This window comes from Podarcis tiliguerta, assembly GCF_965153285.1.
Source record: "Podarcis tiliguerta genome assembly, chromosome: 4".
Classification (NCBI taxonomy): Eukaryota; Metazoa; Chordata; class Lepidosauria; order Squamata; family Lacertidae; genus Podarcis; species Podarcis tiliguerta.
In genome coordinates, this window is record NC_139537.1 from 37,738,347 (window position 1) to 37,751,437 (window position 13,091).

The following is a 13,091-nucleotide window of genomic DNA, read 5'->3' on the forward strand; positions in this document are numbered from 1 at the left end:
TTCTTGGGTGAGGGAAGTCTACAAGTTCATGAGGCCATCGGTGGAAACAGCCTGACCCTTGTATCCACCAACTTTATAAATCTTAAAGAGTGGGGTCTCTGAGGCTGATCTTAGGACCTGGGCGTATGGCTTTAAGAAGTTGTTCAAGTGACTGGGTCCCAAACGGTTCAGGGTTTTAAAGATTAATATTGGAATTTTAAATTGAGCCTGGTAATGAATAGGTACACAATGCAACAATGTTGTGAAACTGGTGTGTTAAGATTAAACTGCCTAGGTCCCACCAGCGTTCTGGCAGCTGAATTTTGCACCACCTGAAGTTTCCAGCAAACCTTTAAAAGCAGCCCTATGCAGAGAGCATGACCATCGTTTGGTCCAGAAGTAACCAACACATGTGTGGCCATGGCCAAACTGATTTCTCCAGACAGGGTCTCATCTGGAGAGCCAACCTAAGCTGGTAAAAGTCATGAAAGTAAGCTGCAAAGAAGACACATTGTGAAAATAAGCAATTGCTCATTGCAATCAATAATTCCCTGAAAGGAATATTAGTGGCACAATATTGTAATGATGCACCTACATAGCTCCCATATGCTTGAAAAGGTACATTTTCAGTTGACTGGGCCTTTAAAGCAAAGGAAACCCCAAAATAACATGGTTTAAGTCCATAATCACCATTTCTGAATATTCAAACAACAATGTTCATGGTGAAATGCCAGATTTTGAAAAAGGTATTTTGGGTTTAAATAAAAATCTGCTTTCTACTTCTTGGATAAGAAAGAGTCCAAAGTGTTTAGTGAAATGATCTTTCATAAGTTATTAGCATCATTTGAACTGAATTATTGCAGTCACTCAGCTCCATCTTCTGGTCTCCAAATGCACAACACCAGTTTTTTAATATGTACATGGATGGAGTGGAGTTTGGTTTTTGGTTGTATAGCTGCCTTATGAAACATTAGCAATCATTTATATTGCAAAGTTTAGTGTGCAAAATGCATGAATAGTCCATTCTCCTTTCTGAATCATTATCCCCCTTCCCTGTAAAGAAAACCGAAGCTAATAGACAGATTGATATATAAATAGTTTGTTCCACCCTTCCTACAAGGAGTTCAAAATGGCTCGCTGCAATTATTTGAAACAGGTTAGACTCAGACGGTGACTTGCTTAAAACACCACGCTAGCCACAAATCTCACTGGACCATCTTTTGATTTGGCAAACCCACCCAAGGGAAGTGTGACTTTCAAGCTACATGCTGTTTGTTTGGGGAAGGGCTGGGCTTAGTGGTAGTGTAGCTGCTTTGCATGCAGAATCCCCAGTATCTCCAGGTAGGACTGGGAAACACCCCAGTCTAAAATGCTGGAGATCTGTTTCCAGAGTGTCGACCAAAGATTTGAGTTGGTGTAAAGTTGCTTCCTAAGTTCCTGATTGTTCTCTGGTCCTGACTGGTTCTACCCCTTCTGCATTCTTGTGTTGTCCTCTGATCGCAATTGTTTTCCAATTCTGATTTACAGCTCACAGATCCTAATTCACTCTGGACTGCTGCCCATAGCCTGTCCTTGACAGTTAAGCAGGAAACTGGTGGTGTTTAAATGTGGGTAACAGTAGTGTGTATGCTAAAGTCTGCTGAAGGGTAGTGAGACGAATGTTTGCAATGGAGGGAGCAGATGTTCCAGACTGAAAGGTCAACCCTGCTGTGAAGGCATAGCAAAATACCTATCTGTGAGGGCAGTGAGACAGTCAAAAATAAAAATACTATTTAATAATAATAATATTCACAATTGGAAATAATAATAATAATTTTTATCAATGAGAAGAAAATAGAAGTGAGTGTGACATAATTAGGCTATTGTATTGCTGGCTGCTTGGTGGCTGTTTAACAATTGGAAATAATAGTCATAATAGTAAAATATTGATAAAGACAGAAAGAGAAAACTGAACACAGCTGTAAAAAAGCCTAAAAACTAAAAATTGGCAAAATCCTGTTCAGACTTCAAAACCCCTAATCAAATAGCAGATTCAATTACTATGATCATTCCTGCTCAGTATGGCAAGAGTTAGAAGAACAATAAGACATACCACCAGAAACAATAATATTAATCTCTTGTCGCCATACATGGCACCATGAAAATACCCAAACATAGTACAGAAATGGAACTGGTTGTATTTCACTAAAAAGGACACATCCAAACTTATCCCCCCCCCCAAAAAAAAAAAAAGAAAAAGAAAAAGAGAGAGCTTGCTTCATGATTCAACTAAGATGTTAAAACTTAGTTATTTAGCAGCTGTTCCCATTCCCTGTAAACTGCACGGCTTTCCGTTTATATTCCTCAGCAGAGCGTTGTAAAGAGTTCGTAGCTGAGCTATTAAAAAAGACCCCCTGGTGCTGCTCCAGCTAGAATCTGAGCAGCCCGGATGGGCTAAGCCATGCTTTCCTGTCAAAGTGACATCTCTGTTTCAGGCTGAAGAGAAATGGCAGAGTCACCTGCTTCTTGGGTTCTCACCAGCTGAAAACTCTCAGTGGATCTTGTATGCTTGACTTTGCTACAGTGCTACGTTTCAGACAGTAGGCAAGAAAAACGTGGGGTGAGGGAGAGAAGGAGAGATGGCAGCTGTAGCACCACCTGAGTACCAACTGCATGAGGCATATAGGGTTGTTTATCTGTGCACCCAGGTAAGATTGAGTGCCCATGCTGAAACTGCGTTTGAGCATTGTACTAGGGACATAAGCCTTTTTTTCTGAATTGTGTGCATCAGGGGTTGACAGCATGACACCCTTGGGTGCCAACATGCCCACCAGTACCTCCTACTGCATGTGTGAAATCTCTCGGTGAACATTCCTGAAAAATCCACAAAGGATACGAGCCCCTCTTTGCATAGGGGCTCACCTCTCCTATATCCTGAACGCATCCAGTTAAGCAAGCCTACATTTCATTGGGGTTTTTTCCCACTGATGGGAGGAGAGGGGAGCATGGCTGCATCATTTTGTGATCCTTTTCCTTCCTGCTAGTTTTGATGCAGCAGTCAGTTTGTGCTACTTCACACACCTCCCACAAACAGTCATTTCACAACCGGGATCCACACAGCAATTCCTCAAAATATCAAATGGACTCCGAAAGGTTAAGCACCCCTGGTGGACTGGTGCTGAGAGAAAGCCTACAAGGCTGGCTGGCTGGCTTCTGCTTCTGTCTCTTGCAGGAAAGGCTATATGACAAATAAGAATGAAAGCAAAATATACAAACAGACATTCGTATGAATAGTCATAGTAAGAATAGCAGTGAAGATGCTTTGAGCAAATGTGAGCAAAACTACCCAAAACTACCCAAAACTCTAAATCAGTGTAGAAGATGTGGTTTTATATTTGAAGAGGAAACACACATTTTTGTCTATTTCTAGATTGTAAGCCTCTTGGGACAGGGACCAGCTCACTCATTCTTTGTAAAGTATAATGTACATGAATGTGGCTACATTATTAATAATACTAAAGCAGCAAGCATAGGGAAAGAAAACAAAAGGTTTTTGTTTATTTTTTATTTTATTTTTTGTTAAAACAAAGCAGCATTTACACTTTGGTGAAAAACCCACCTCTGTAATTTACATTACAATATCCATACAGAAAAACAAAGTAGAACTCAATTAATTGGTTTTGCAAACTTCTGTAGCAATATATTTGCTCAAACAGATCTCATTCTGAAAAATAATTACTGTCCACTATACTCTATGACTGCTACTATTAAAAAGACTGGTATTTAAAAAAATAGGGGAAATGTTTGTTTGGTGATATTGTTTATTTGTCTGCATTTAACTACTACTTACATTTAGTTTTCTTAGAAAGATGTCATTTACAAACAAAACTATACCAAAAAAAAAGCCTCTGTCCATGGCACAAACTAACAATCTGCACATGACTTGTAGAACACAGTAAACCAAGGTTTGGCATAGCAAGTTATCTGAACCCACTCTTGTGGCTAAACTTTGTTCTCACTAGCCACAAGCTGTAACCAAGGTTTGCTCTTGCTTTAGCTCAGCATGGTGCTGGGCCAAAAGGGAGCTTGCATGTTCGTGCAGGCTTGCTAAGCTGTTGTTTGGCTTGCTGTTGTGTTGAGCAAGACCAATATGTTGAGTATGGTTCCAATGCTGTGAACTGTGGCAGCATGTCAGAAAACTCAAACAGGTAAGTGCAAAGAAGTTATCTGACTATCTGGTGTCACTGCACCCAGGAATTCAGCCTGCCAAATCATTTTTAATACATTTATTTAGAGCCTTTCTATATCGCTTTCTGCCAAAGGTGACCTCAAAGCCACTTTGCATATAACAGTCACACAATTTCAATGCAAATCATAAAAGGCAATAAAAACACCAGCCATAAACAATGAAAACCAATTCATCAAGAACAGTTGAGTGTGTAAAGCTCTCAAAAGGAAGCAAGCAACAGAAACTGGGCGTCTTCACACATTTCTTAAGCTGGGCTCTGTCCAAGGATGTCAGGTGCTGATACAAGCCCTCCTTACCATATTACTTAAACTCAGTGCTTTTTTACTAAATAAAATAAAATAAAAAATGTTCAGGGGTAATCTCCTTTTCCTACTCATACTGAAATCCTGCCCCTCAATGAGGCCAAATTCACAAAATGTTTAGGGGTACCCCCCCCCCGAAAAGCACTGCTCGTACTATTACTTGAGTTAGGTTGAAAAGCTTTTACTTGGTTCTTCTGAATTACAACCTCAATTACGCAAAAATAAGTTCCGTTAACACTTACTGTAAGCTCTAGGCTCTTGAGACTGCGATCCTAAGCATACTCACTCTAAAGTCATTCCTGTTAGTAACAGTGGGGAGGTATATCTTTAAATATGTGTAGGGTAGGATCAGGTATCAAAAATAAGGTTTGGGCTCAGATCTAAGCCATGATCCTAGGCATGATTCTGCAGGGACTGGGGATCTCAGTTTCGCAGCAAATCTAATAGGCTGAACTTCCCCACCTTGCCAGATCAAATGATGAACAGTGAATTCAACCATTCTTCCTGGATGGATAGACTGTGTGAACTTGGTTGTTGAGCCAATCCAGCCACATATCTACCTGCCCCACATCTGATGTCACATATGGATGTGATTTGGAGGATATAGCCTTGCAGGCCAAAATGGGCTGGAGGGTCATTACCACAGACATATAATTGACTTCTATTTGAAACTGCAGGTTTCCATTTGGAATTAAGGTGCCAAGTCATGAAGTTCTGATGCACTGGAATCATGATTCTAAACACATTCCCCTGGTTGATTTCATTGGACCTACTTAAGTGTGTCAAGGATCAAATTTGTAAAATTATTGTATTTTAATCCTATTGGCATCCAAAGTTCCTTAAGCAGCATATAATGTTTCTGAGCTATGTTCTAGCCATGCCAAAAAATATAGTGCAGGTTTCAAGCCTTATGCATGTTTTCCACTTAGAAATGGCAGGAGCATACTCTTTCAGCAACAGAGGTGTTATGCTATGAAGAAATCTAAATGGGATGCATAGGAGGCCATTACGCTGCTCGCTAATAAAACATATATAGCATTCTTCCTAGAATGCAAAGCTGGGATCCCTCATGGTGAATGGACAACATACTTTAATATCCATACAGACTTTCAACCTGTCCAGTAAGTCAGATATATTACTTTCATCATATCTTCCTCTATGAATATCATAACTTGAAATATATAGTACAATGAGATCTTCCTGGCTCAGAATGTTTTATAAATGGAATGTCAGGTTACTCTATTATGGCAACTTTTTGATAGTAGAAGTTGTAGCCTGGTTGCTGCTGCTAATAGATCTGCTCTGAGAAAGAGGTTGGACCCATTTAATATAATCGCTTAAAAATAGTAAAAATGTGTTGGGGTGCTCTCATTTGTAATTTTCTTCTAAATACTTGTGTCACTATTATTTACCTGGGACCTTTGAGACAGGATCTTCATATATACTTGATTTGCTCTACCTCTGTAGACCTGTAACACTCTTTTCGTAGGATCTATGTGCAATATTATTCTTGAGGAAAAAATGAAACGTCTTGGTTCAGTTTACTCAGTGTGATTATTTGCAGCCACAGTACAATATATTAGAACCAAAACATAAAACTGAGTGCAGATAGATGTTTCTGGATTTATTCTCCAAGGTATAAAATATGAATGGTATAATTGTTGAACAGCAAACAATTCAACTAAAAACTCTTGAAATGTTATAACTGAAACTATTTTGATGAAATATTAATCTTGGTATAGTCCCTTTATTTTGGAAAAGGATGCAATTCTTTTGTTCTCAAAACACATTATTAGAAAAGGAGAACCTTTACAGTTCAATTTCTGTCCTTATTCATGTTGTGCAAAACAATCTGGATTTTCTCATGAGAGATTAATGAACATATGGGAGATCAGTGGCAGCAACACTCAGCATCTCATCCATAAGCAATGGGCATGAATGCGATCTAATGTCATTCTTTTTGGAGATGGCTTCATCCAGATCCAGCTGTTTATCACTGATCTTCACCTCCATGCAGCCATTATAAAACACTGTTACAGGGGTTGCCTCAAGTGGAACAACTGCATTAAAAAAAATCAGCAATCTTTATTGAAATATTGATCCATGCTTCTTTTTATTTTTTGACATGTATAAATGCTAAAAGATGTATTCAGTTGTGTATCTCGTATTACACATATAGACACACACACACATATTCAAACAAATGTAGAAATCAAGCAAGAGTGAGGAATGTCACACACAGAGATTAAACAAACAAAATAACATGGAAGACAAACATTTCAGCTATTGAAAATGCTCTGCATACTCCTGACATTGGGCTCCAATCCTTTCTGCAAAACAGTGACAGTCTGTAGGTACCCATTCATAATTTGTTAATCACATTTTTTTGTTTTGTTCTTGTTATGGGTTTTGTTATTAAGCCTCATTTTGCCACATGACCTTCAAGCTGGAACACTTCTCAAGGAGGCTAATGGGGTGGGGAGTTAATCTTATTGAAAAAGCTCCTCTTTATCCAGCCATTCCCAATCTCTTTTCTTAAAACATCTCATGGTTAAACTGTAGCCACATGGCTCAAACTATGAGGGAAACCTCCCTTAGGTGGCAATTGATGGTAGAAGATTGGGATTTTCCCAGAGAATTTCCCATTGACAAAAATGTGACTATAGGTGATGTGCCCTTTGACTTACTGTTGTGTTGATTTATGTACCTGGATTATTTCTTTGTGTGTGCTAATTCTTTTCCTGGTCCTTGAGCACTATGAAGCACATGGTGGTTCCATGTGATTCTAATTTGCTCTTTTCCCATTACTTCTATTGCCAAGGTTTAGATCATCAGCATATTTTTCTCAGCTGATCTCCCCTTTCTCAAATGAGAGGGAAACACCCAAAAGGGCGACTACTGACCACTGGATAGCAAAGAGTATGAAACTTCCATACAATGTGCTGAAGCTGATTCCACCCATAGCTAATCTAAACTCAAAGCTTACTTGCACCAGCTAGGTAACATTGTTTATGAATGTTACCTCAGTGAATTTCAGTTATTCACAATTTCCAGGTTGATTTTTACACACACAAGGAAGTTCACCAAATCATAATAGCAGGTAGCATTTTGGATGGCCTCTCATAAAAAGGCTTTCCTTCACACATCTCCAAATTATTAATATAGAAATAATAGGTTGCAAAATACACTAGCTTAGTTGCATTTCGTATGTAATTCCTCAGACTAGCCAGCAGAGGACACTTAAAGTATGCTGTAACAGCTTCATAAGATTACAGAGGGGGGGGAAACATAAAGGCAGGGAAGGAGGGAAAATAGGTCCCCTAGGGTCATGTCCAAAAATAGACTATGTGAGAGAAAGTCCTCTTCTATTAGTGCCAAACTAATGCAGTTTTAACCACTATTGCAATACCAGGTTTCGCTAGAAACTATGCAACAGGGTTTTAAAAGAAACAAAAGGACAAATAAAATTGAAACAAAAAAGTATTAAAGCATAACTTGATTATTCTAATCAATTAAATTAATTAAAGGGAACAACACTTACCAGGAATGCCACCTAAGTAGGTATCGACAGAGCCATTCATCGCTTGATCAAGGGCAGAGAGTTCCTGTTCCAAGGAGGCAAGCAGAGTGTGTGAATCAGCTGTAAGTTCAAGCTGCTGCCTAGTCACTCTGAGTCTCAGCAGCGTTCTTCCTGAGGTACACAATCGCTTTGACTCCAACTGGGCCACAATGACATTCTCAACTGATACAATGATATCCTATGGACCAGAAGCAAAAAATGGCCTTGTTAACTGAATTTCTTTATTTCTTTTTTTCTATCCACAAGGAAACTCGAAGCAGTTGACAGTAGAACAGTAAAACAAATACAGAGATATAAAAAATCCACAGACAAACATGAAAAAAGTTACAACAAATCAACAAATGCTGTAATACCCTATGAATAAAATACCCAAGAGAAAAAAACCACCACTTACCAAACAATGCACAATTCATAAATATTCAATCAATGCATCCTGACAGCAAAACCATGGTAATAAACAACAAGGGGACATGCACTTTAGTAGAATATATCCCCCAGCTGAAAATATACTGAAAATATTGTGATGCACCATTAAAGCAGGCAAATCCACTCTAGAGCCAGCAGCAGCTAAGCAAAAGCAAAAGAGGAGCCCTGCTGGATCACACTAAAAGCCTATCTAGTCGAGCATCCTGCTCTCACTGTAGCCATCCAGGTGTCTATGGGAAGGCCCCTGGCAGTTTATTAACAGAATGGCCAGGCTAATCACAAGATCCTCTAACCAGGGAGGCACCCATTAGTACTCTTTCATCATAGGGAACTGAGAGTCATTATACCCCAATACACCTGGCTCACACTAGGGGCTTCCCTAGAAAACCTGTTTATTGAGCATTCAGCCTAATTTACTTGTACAAAGCTTACATAGTGGCTAGACAAGGTTCCAGTCTTTACTGAGCATTTGTTGTGATTTGTCTGTGGGATGGATAACAGTGAGCACTCCTTCTGATTTGCAAGTGTGCTGGTTACACATTTTCCCGCTAATCATTCATTCATCCTATATTTTTCAGTGCCTTCAGGGATAACATCCCCAATTGCAAAGTCTCAGCTGTTGCTGTTTTAAAGTGGGTTTGATGCACCAGGGCGAGAGAGCACTTTAACTGCGCAAACCTAAATTTACAGTGCGCGCTTGAATCCCTCCCACCGAAGAAAGAGAGACTGGGGGGGGGGGGAGAGGCAGCCTTCTCCATTCTCCCAACTAGCAACATAAAGAGGTGAGGTGCTGGAGGCAACTGTCTCCAGTAATGGTTGCGACTGTAGCCCAGCCTGGGGAGTCCTCACAAGGTGACAAAGCTGTACTTCAACGCCAAGGGAATCTCTGGTCTACTACCTTTAATTGTTACATGTTTTATTATCATACTGTAGCACATGAGAAACCAACTGTATCAACGTTTTCAAAGAACTTCAGCATCATTATTTCTGATGATGTTAATAATAATAATTTTTATTTATACCCCGCCCTTCCCAGCCAAGGCCGGGCTCAGGGCGGCTAACAAGCAATAATAAAAACAAGTTGAATGAATACAACTTAAAAACAAGATTAAAATACAACATTAAAATATTAAAATGAGGCATTTTAATAAAAAGTAAAGCACTTTTGCAGGACTGTACTAACTAACATCCAGAGAAGAGTTTGCTTTAAAGAATCAGGTCATAAAAATTCTGCACATAGTAAGCTAGCAGGTCAAGGAGAGATTTCCCACAGCAAGCTTTCAAGCATGCTATCTCCCAAGGGCATTCTGGAGTGGTGCAGCCAAGAAAGGAAAGCTGCCCCTTTGAGTCACCTCAGAGTTCACCACTCTCAGTGGAAAAGCTCCATTCACAATTCCAAAAACAGCCTAGTCATTTACAAGTCCTAACATTAGAACTGTCCCTCGAGTCTTCACCTTGCTTTAAGCCTCTGTGGAGTGGGGGGTGGAGGAGGATACCGAATTTCAGTCAGATCAGATGCCATGGGAAGGTTGAGGGCTAAAATAGTATCCACACTTTCCCTCAACAAATTATCCCCCCTCACTCAGCAAAAGAAAGAATCTGGCCAGCTCTGCCCACCATGCATGAAGAACTACCTGTGTGCCCTTGGAGTTGGAGTCAACTATGGACAAAGCAAGAGGCACTGTTTCACCAGAAACCAAGGCAAGCAGGACTCCAGTGCCTGTGGATGGCCGGATGGCCAGGGTCACGTTTATTAACCAATCTTCGCCGTTGTTCAGGCTGCTGTCTGTTTTATTTTAAACAAATAAAGCAAGAGAAAATTGTCAATTTAGCAAGCCACAAAAGAATTGCTTTCTAGTTTGCTTGGAAAACTTGACTCTCTAACCAAATATTTAACACTGGGGTTTTGTCCTTCCTGAACTTTTTTGTTTAACGACCAGTATGTAATTTCCTCAGAGATCCCCCTTTTGATGGTTATAAGCCTCCCAGGAAGCCCTGATAAAGAACAGGATCAGAGTGTGCCAGTTGCCCTGAAATACTTATTCTTGGTTACTGGTCAAACTGTATGATTGCAATGTTCACAGAAAATAGGTAGCTGCTGATCTACAGCACATCACAAGAAGCTTTTCACCCGATAATCTAGTTAGAATCACATCCTGACAACAATTTAGGCCGTCTAAATCTGAAGGACTGCCTACTTCCTTTTGCCTCCCTTGATGGTCTGGCCTACAAGTGTTTACCTATATATGTTTCAAAACATTACGTCCCACTTCTCAGGGCAAAACCCTCCCAAGTGTGCATCAAAACCATTCCACAGTAAAATTAAAACCTTGAAATATTATACTGAAACAAAAGCAACTATATATAAAAAAATCAGAATGCTGCTTCTTAAATATTTTGAAATGAAAAGGTGTCTTGAAAGATGGTAGGATAGGAGCCACTATATATCTCCTTAGGAATGAAATGGGCAGGAGGCCTGTACTAAAAATGTGCTCTGACATTTCATCTGCCATACACAGAAGCAGAGCTGAGGCCTGGGAAATAACTCAAACTAAACAGAGGACACTACCTCCTACTTTGGGAATTCTGGTACCACATCAAGCCTACCACCCACATGGTTAGATGGAGAACATTTTTATAGTTCCACTGATTGCACTGAGGGCAAAATGAAAGATAATGCCCTCCCCTCTCTGTGTGCTGTTCCTTAAATATAGTAACTAAAAGGTAAAGGTAAAGGACCCCTGACAGTTAAGTCCAGTCACAGACGACTCTGGGGTTGCAGCGCTCATCTCACTTTACAGGCCAAGGGAGCCGGCATTTGTCCACAGACATTTTTCCCAGGTCATGTGGCCAGCATGACTAAGCCACTTCTGGCGCAATGGAACACCGAAACCAGAGCAGTGCATGGAAATGCTGTTTACCTTCCCGCCAGAGTGGTACCTATTTATCTACTTGCACTTTGACGTGCTTTCGAACTGCTAGGTTGACAGGAGCTGGGACTGAGCAATGGAAGCTCACTCTGTTGCTGGGATTTTAACCACCGACCTTCTGATCGGTAAGCCCAAGAAGCTCTGTGGTTTCGCCCACAGTGCCACCTGCGTCCCAAATATAGTAACTACCCCAGGTGAAAAATATTTTCAGAGAAAGTGTGAGAATTACTTACTGTAGTTAATATGAAACTTTGCTACTCCAGTGCCAGGATAGTAAGATCCTTTCCCAACGCTTACTAAACAGTGTTTGCTTTCTTTCTGTTGAATGATGTCTTTTACACCAGAATTTCCCTGATTCAACAAGTTCCAGGCACGGATACACCCATCCAGGCGTGGGTTAATCTGAAGAAGAAGTTGCAGCATTGTTTGTGGCAATCCACAATGTTCCAAAAACATACCCCATACTACATGTTACCAAATGTCATCTAGAAACCTTTTTCTTGTTTCTTTTTTGGAAAAAATTAATTAAGTTTTATAAATATGCCAAATAGTATAATTTTATATGCTAACAAAATTATAAATGGTATATTAAAGGTAAAGGTAAAGGGAGCCCTGATGTTAATCGCCAACTCTGGGGTTGCGGCACTCATCTCGTTTTATTGGCCGAGGAAGCTGGCGTATAGCTTCCAGGTCATGTGGCCAGCATGACTAAGCCACTTCTGGAGAACCAGAGCAGCACACAGAAACACGGTTTACCTTCCCGCTGGAGCGGTACCTATTTATCTACTTGCACTTTGACGTGCTTTCAAACTACTAGGTTGGCAGGAGCTGGGACCGAGCAACGGGAGCTCACCCCGTCACGGGGATTCGAACTGCCGACCTTCTGATCAGCAAGTCCTAGGCTCTGTGGTTTAACCCACAGCACCACCCGCGTCCCTTTTAAATGGTATATTATATGTTGTTAAATTAGTCCATTGAGGTTTAATAGGAAAGTAAGCATTTTTTCCAATTTGCCCAAATATTTCACCACCTACCACAAAAATAGAGAACACAGGCTCTCTATTTCCCACAGAATTCCCACAGACTTTACATCAGTACCCAGGATTTCCTAGATCATGTACTTAGCTGCAAAATGAATTATGTTCCTAACTTGCCATAAATCCAATAATGTATACTATAGTTTCCGCCCTCTACAAGAATTGATAAATGTCACAAGGTTTGCACGTCAGCAGAAGAAAAGAATTATAGGTGAGACAAGATAGATTCACGGTTCTTTTTCTCTTATTCTGAAAATGCATGGTCACCCTGACACAGCAATTGCAATGAGCATGTTCGGTGTTATTCAAGGAGGGTCTGCTTCCACCCCAATCACAGTTCAGGAAAGAAAGAAAAATCTGCTTGGGATCAAGAGTTTTTTGTCCATCTCTGAAGTAAGATACAAAAGTGTGTTTTTTTAGATCACACAGTGAGGTTTTATCTAGCTAAAGAACTGTCAGTACCTGTGTGGTGCAGCTCAGTTTTGCTTTCTGCTCTTTCTTCAAAGAGGTGGATTTTATTTTTATTTTTAGTCAACTGGACAGCAAGCTATACAAGAGCAATGAACAAAAGGACCTGAATTCTAATTTTTGGACAAGCCAATTTCTTGT

At 40.1% G+C, this 13,091-nt stretch overlaps 1 protein-coding gene across 1 annotated transcript in view; it reads right to left on the bottom strand.

Moving 5' to 3' along the window:
* Window positions 1–3,508: 3,508 nt before the first annotated feature.
* PROS1 (protein S) overlaps window positions 3,509–13,091 on the bottom strand; it is a 34,001-nt gene continuing 24,418 nt past the window's right edge. Inside the window, exons 12-15 of the mRNA XM_083438367.1 lie at window positions 11,679–11,847; window positions 10,150–10,301; window positions 8,051–8,267; window positions 3,509–6,569 (exon numbers count right to left, since the gene is read on the bottom strand). Of these exons, the coding sequence (XP_083294493.1) occupies window positions 6,382–6,569; window positions 8,051–8,267; window positions 10,150–10,301; window positions 11,679–11,847 (726 nt within the window). The 3' untranslated portion in view covers window positions 3,509–6,381. The remainder of the gene's footprint in view (window positions 6,570–8,050; window positions 8,268–10,149; window positions 10,302–11,678; window positions 11,848–13,091) is intronic.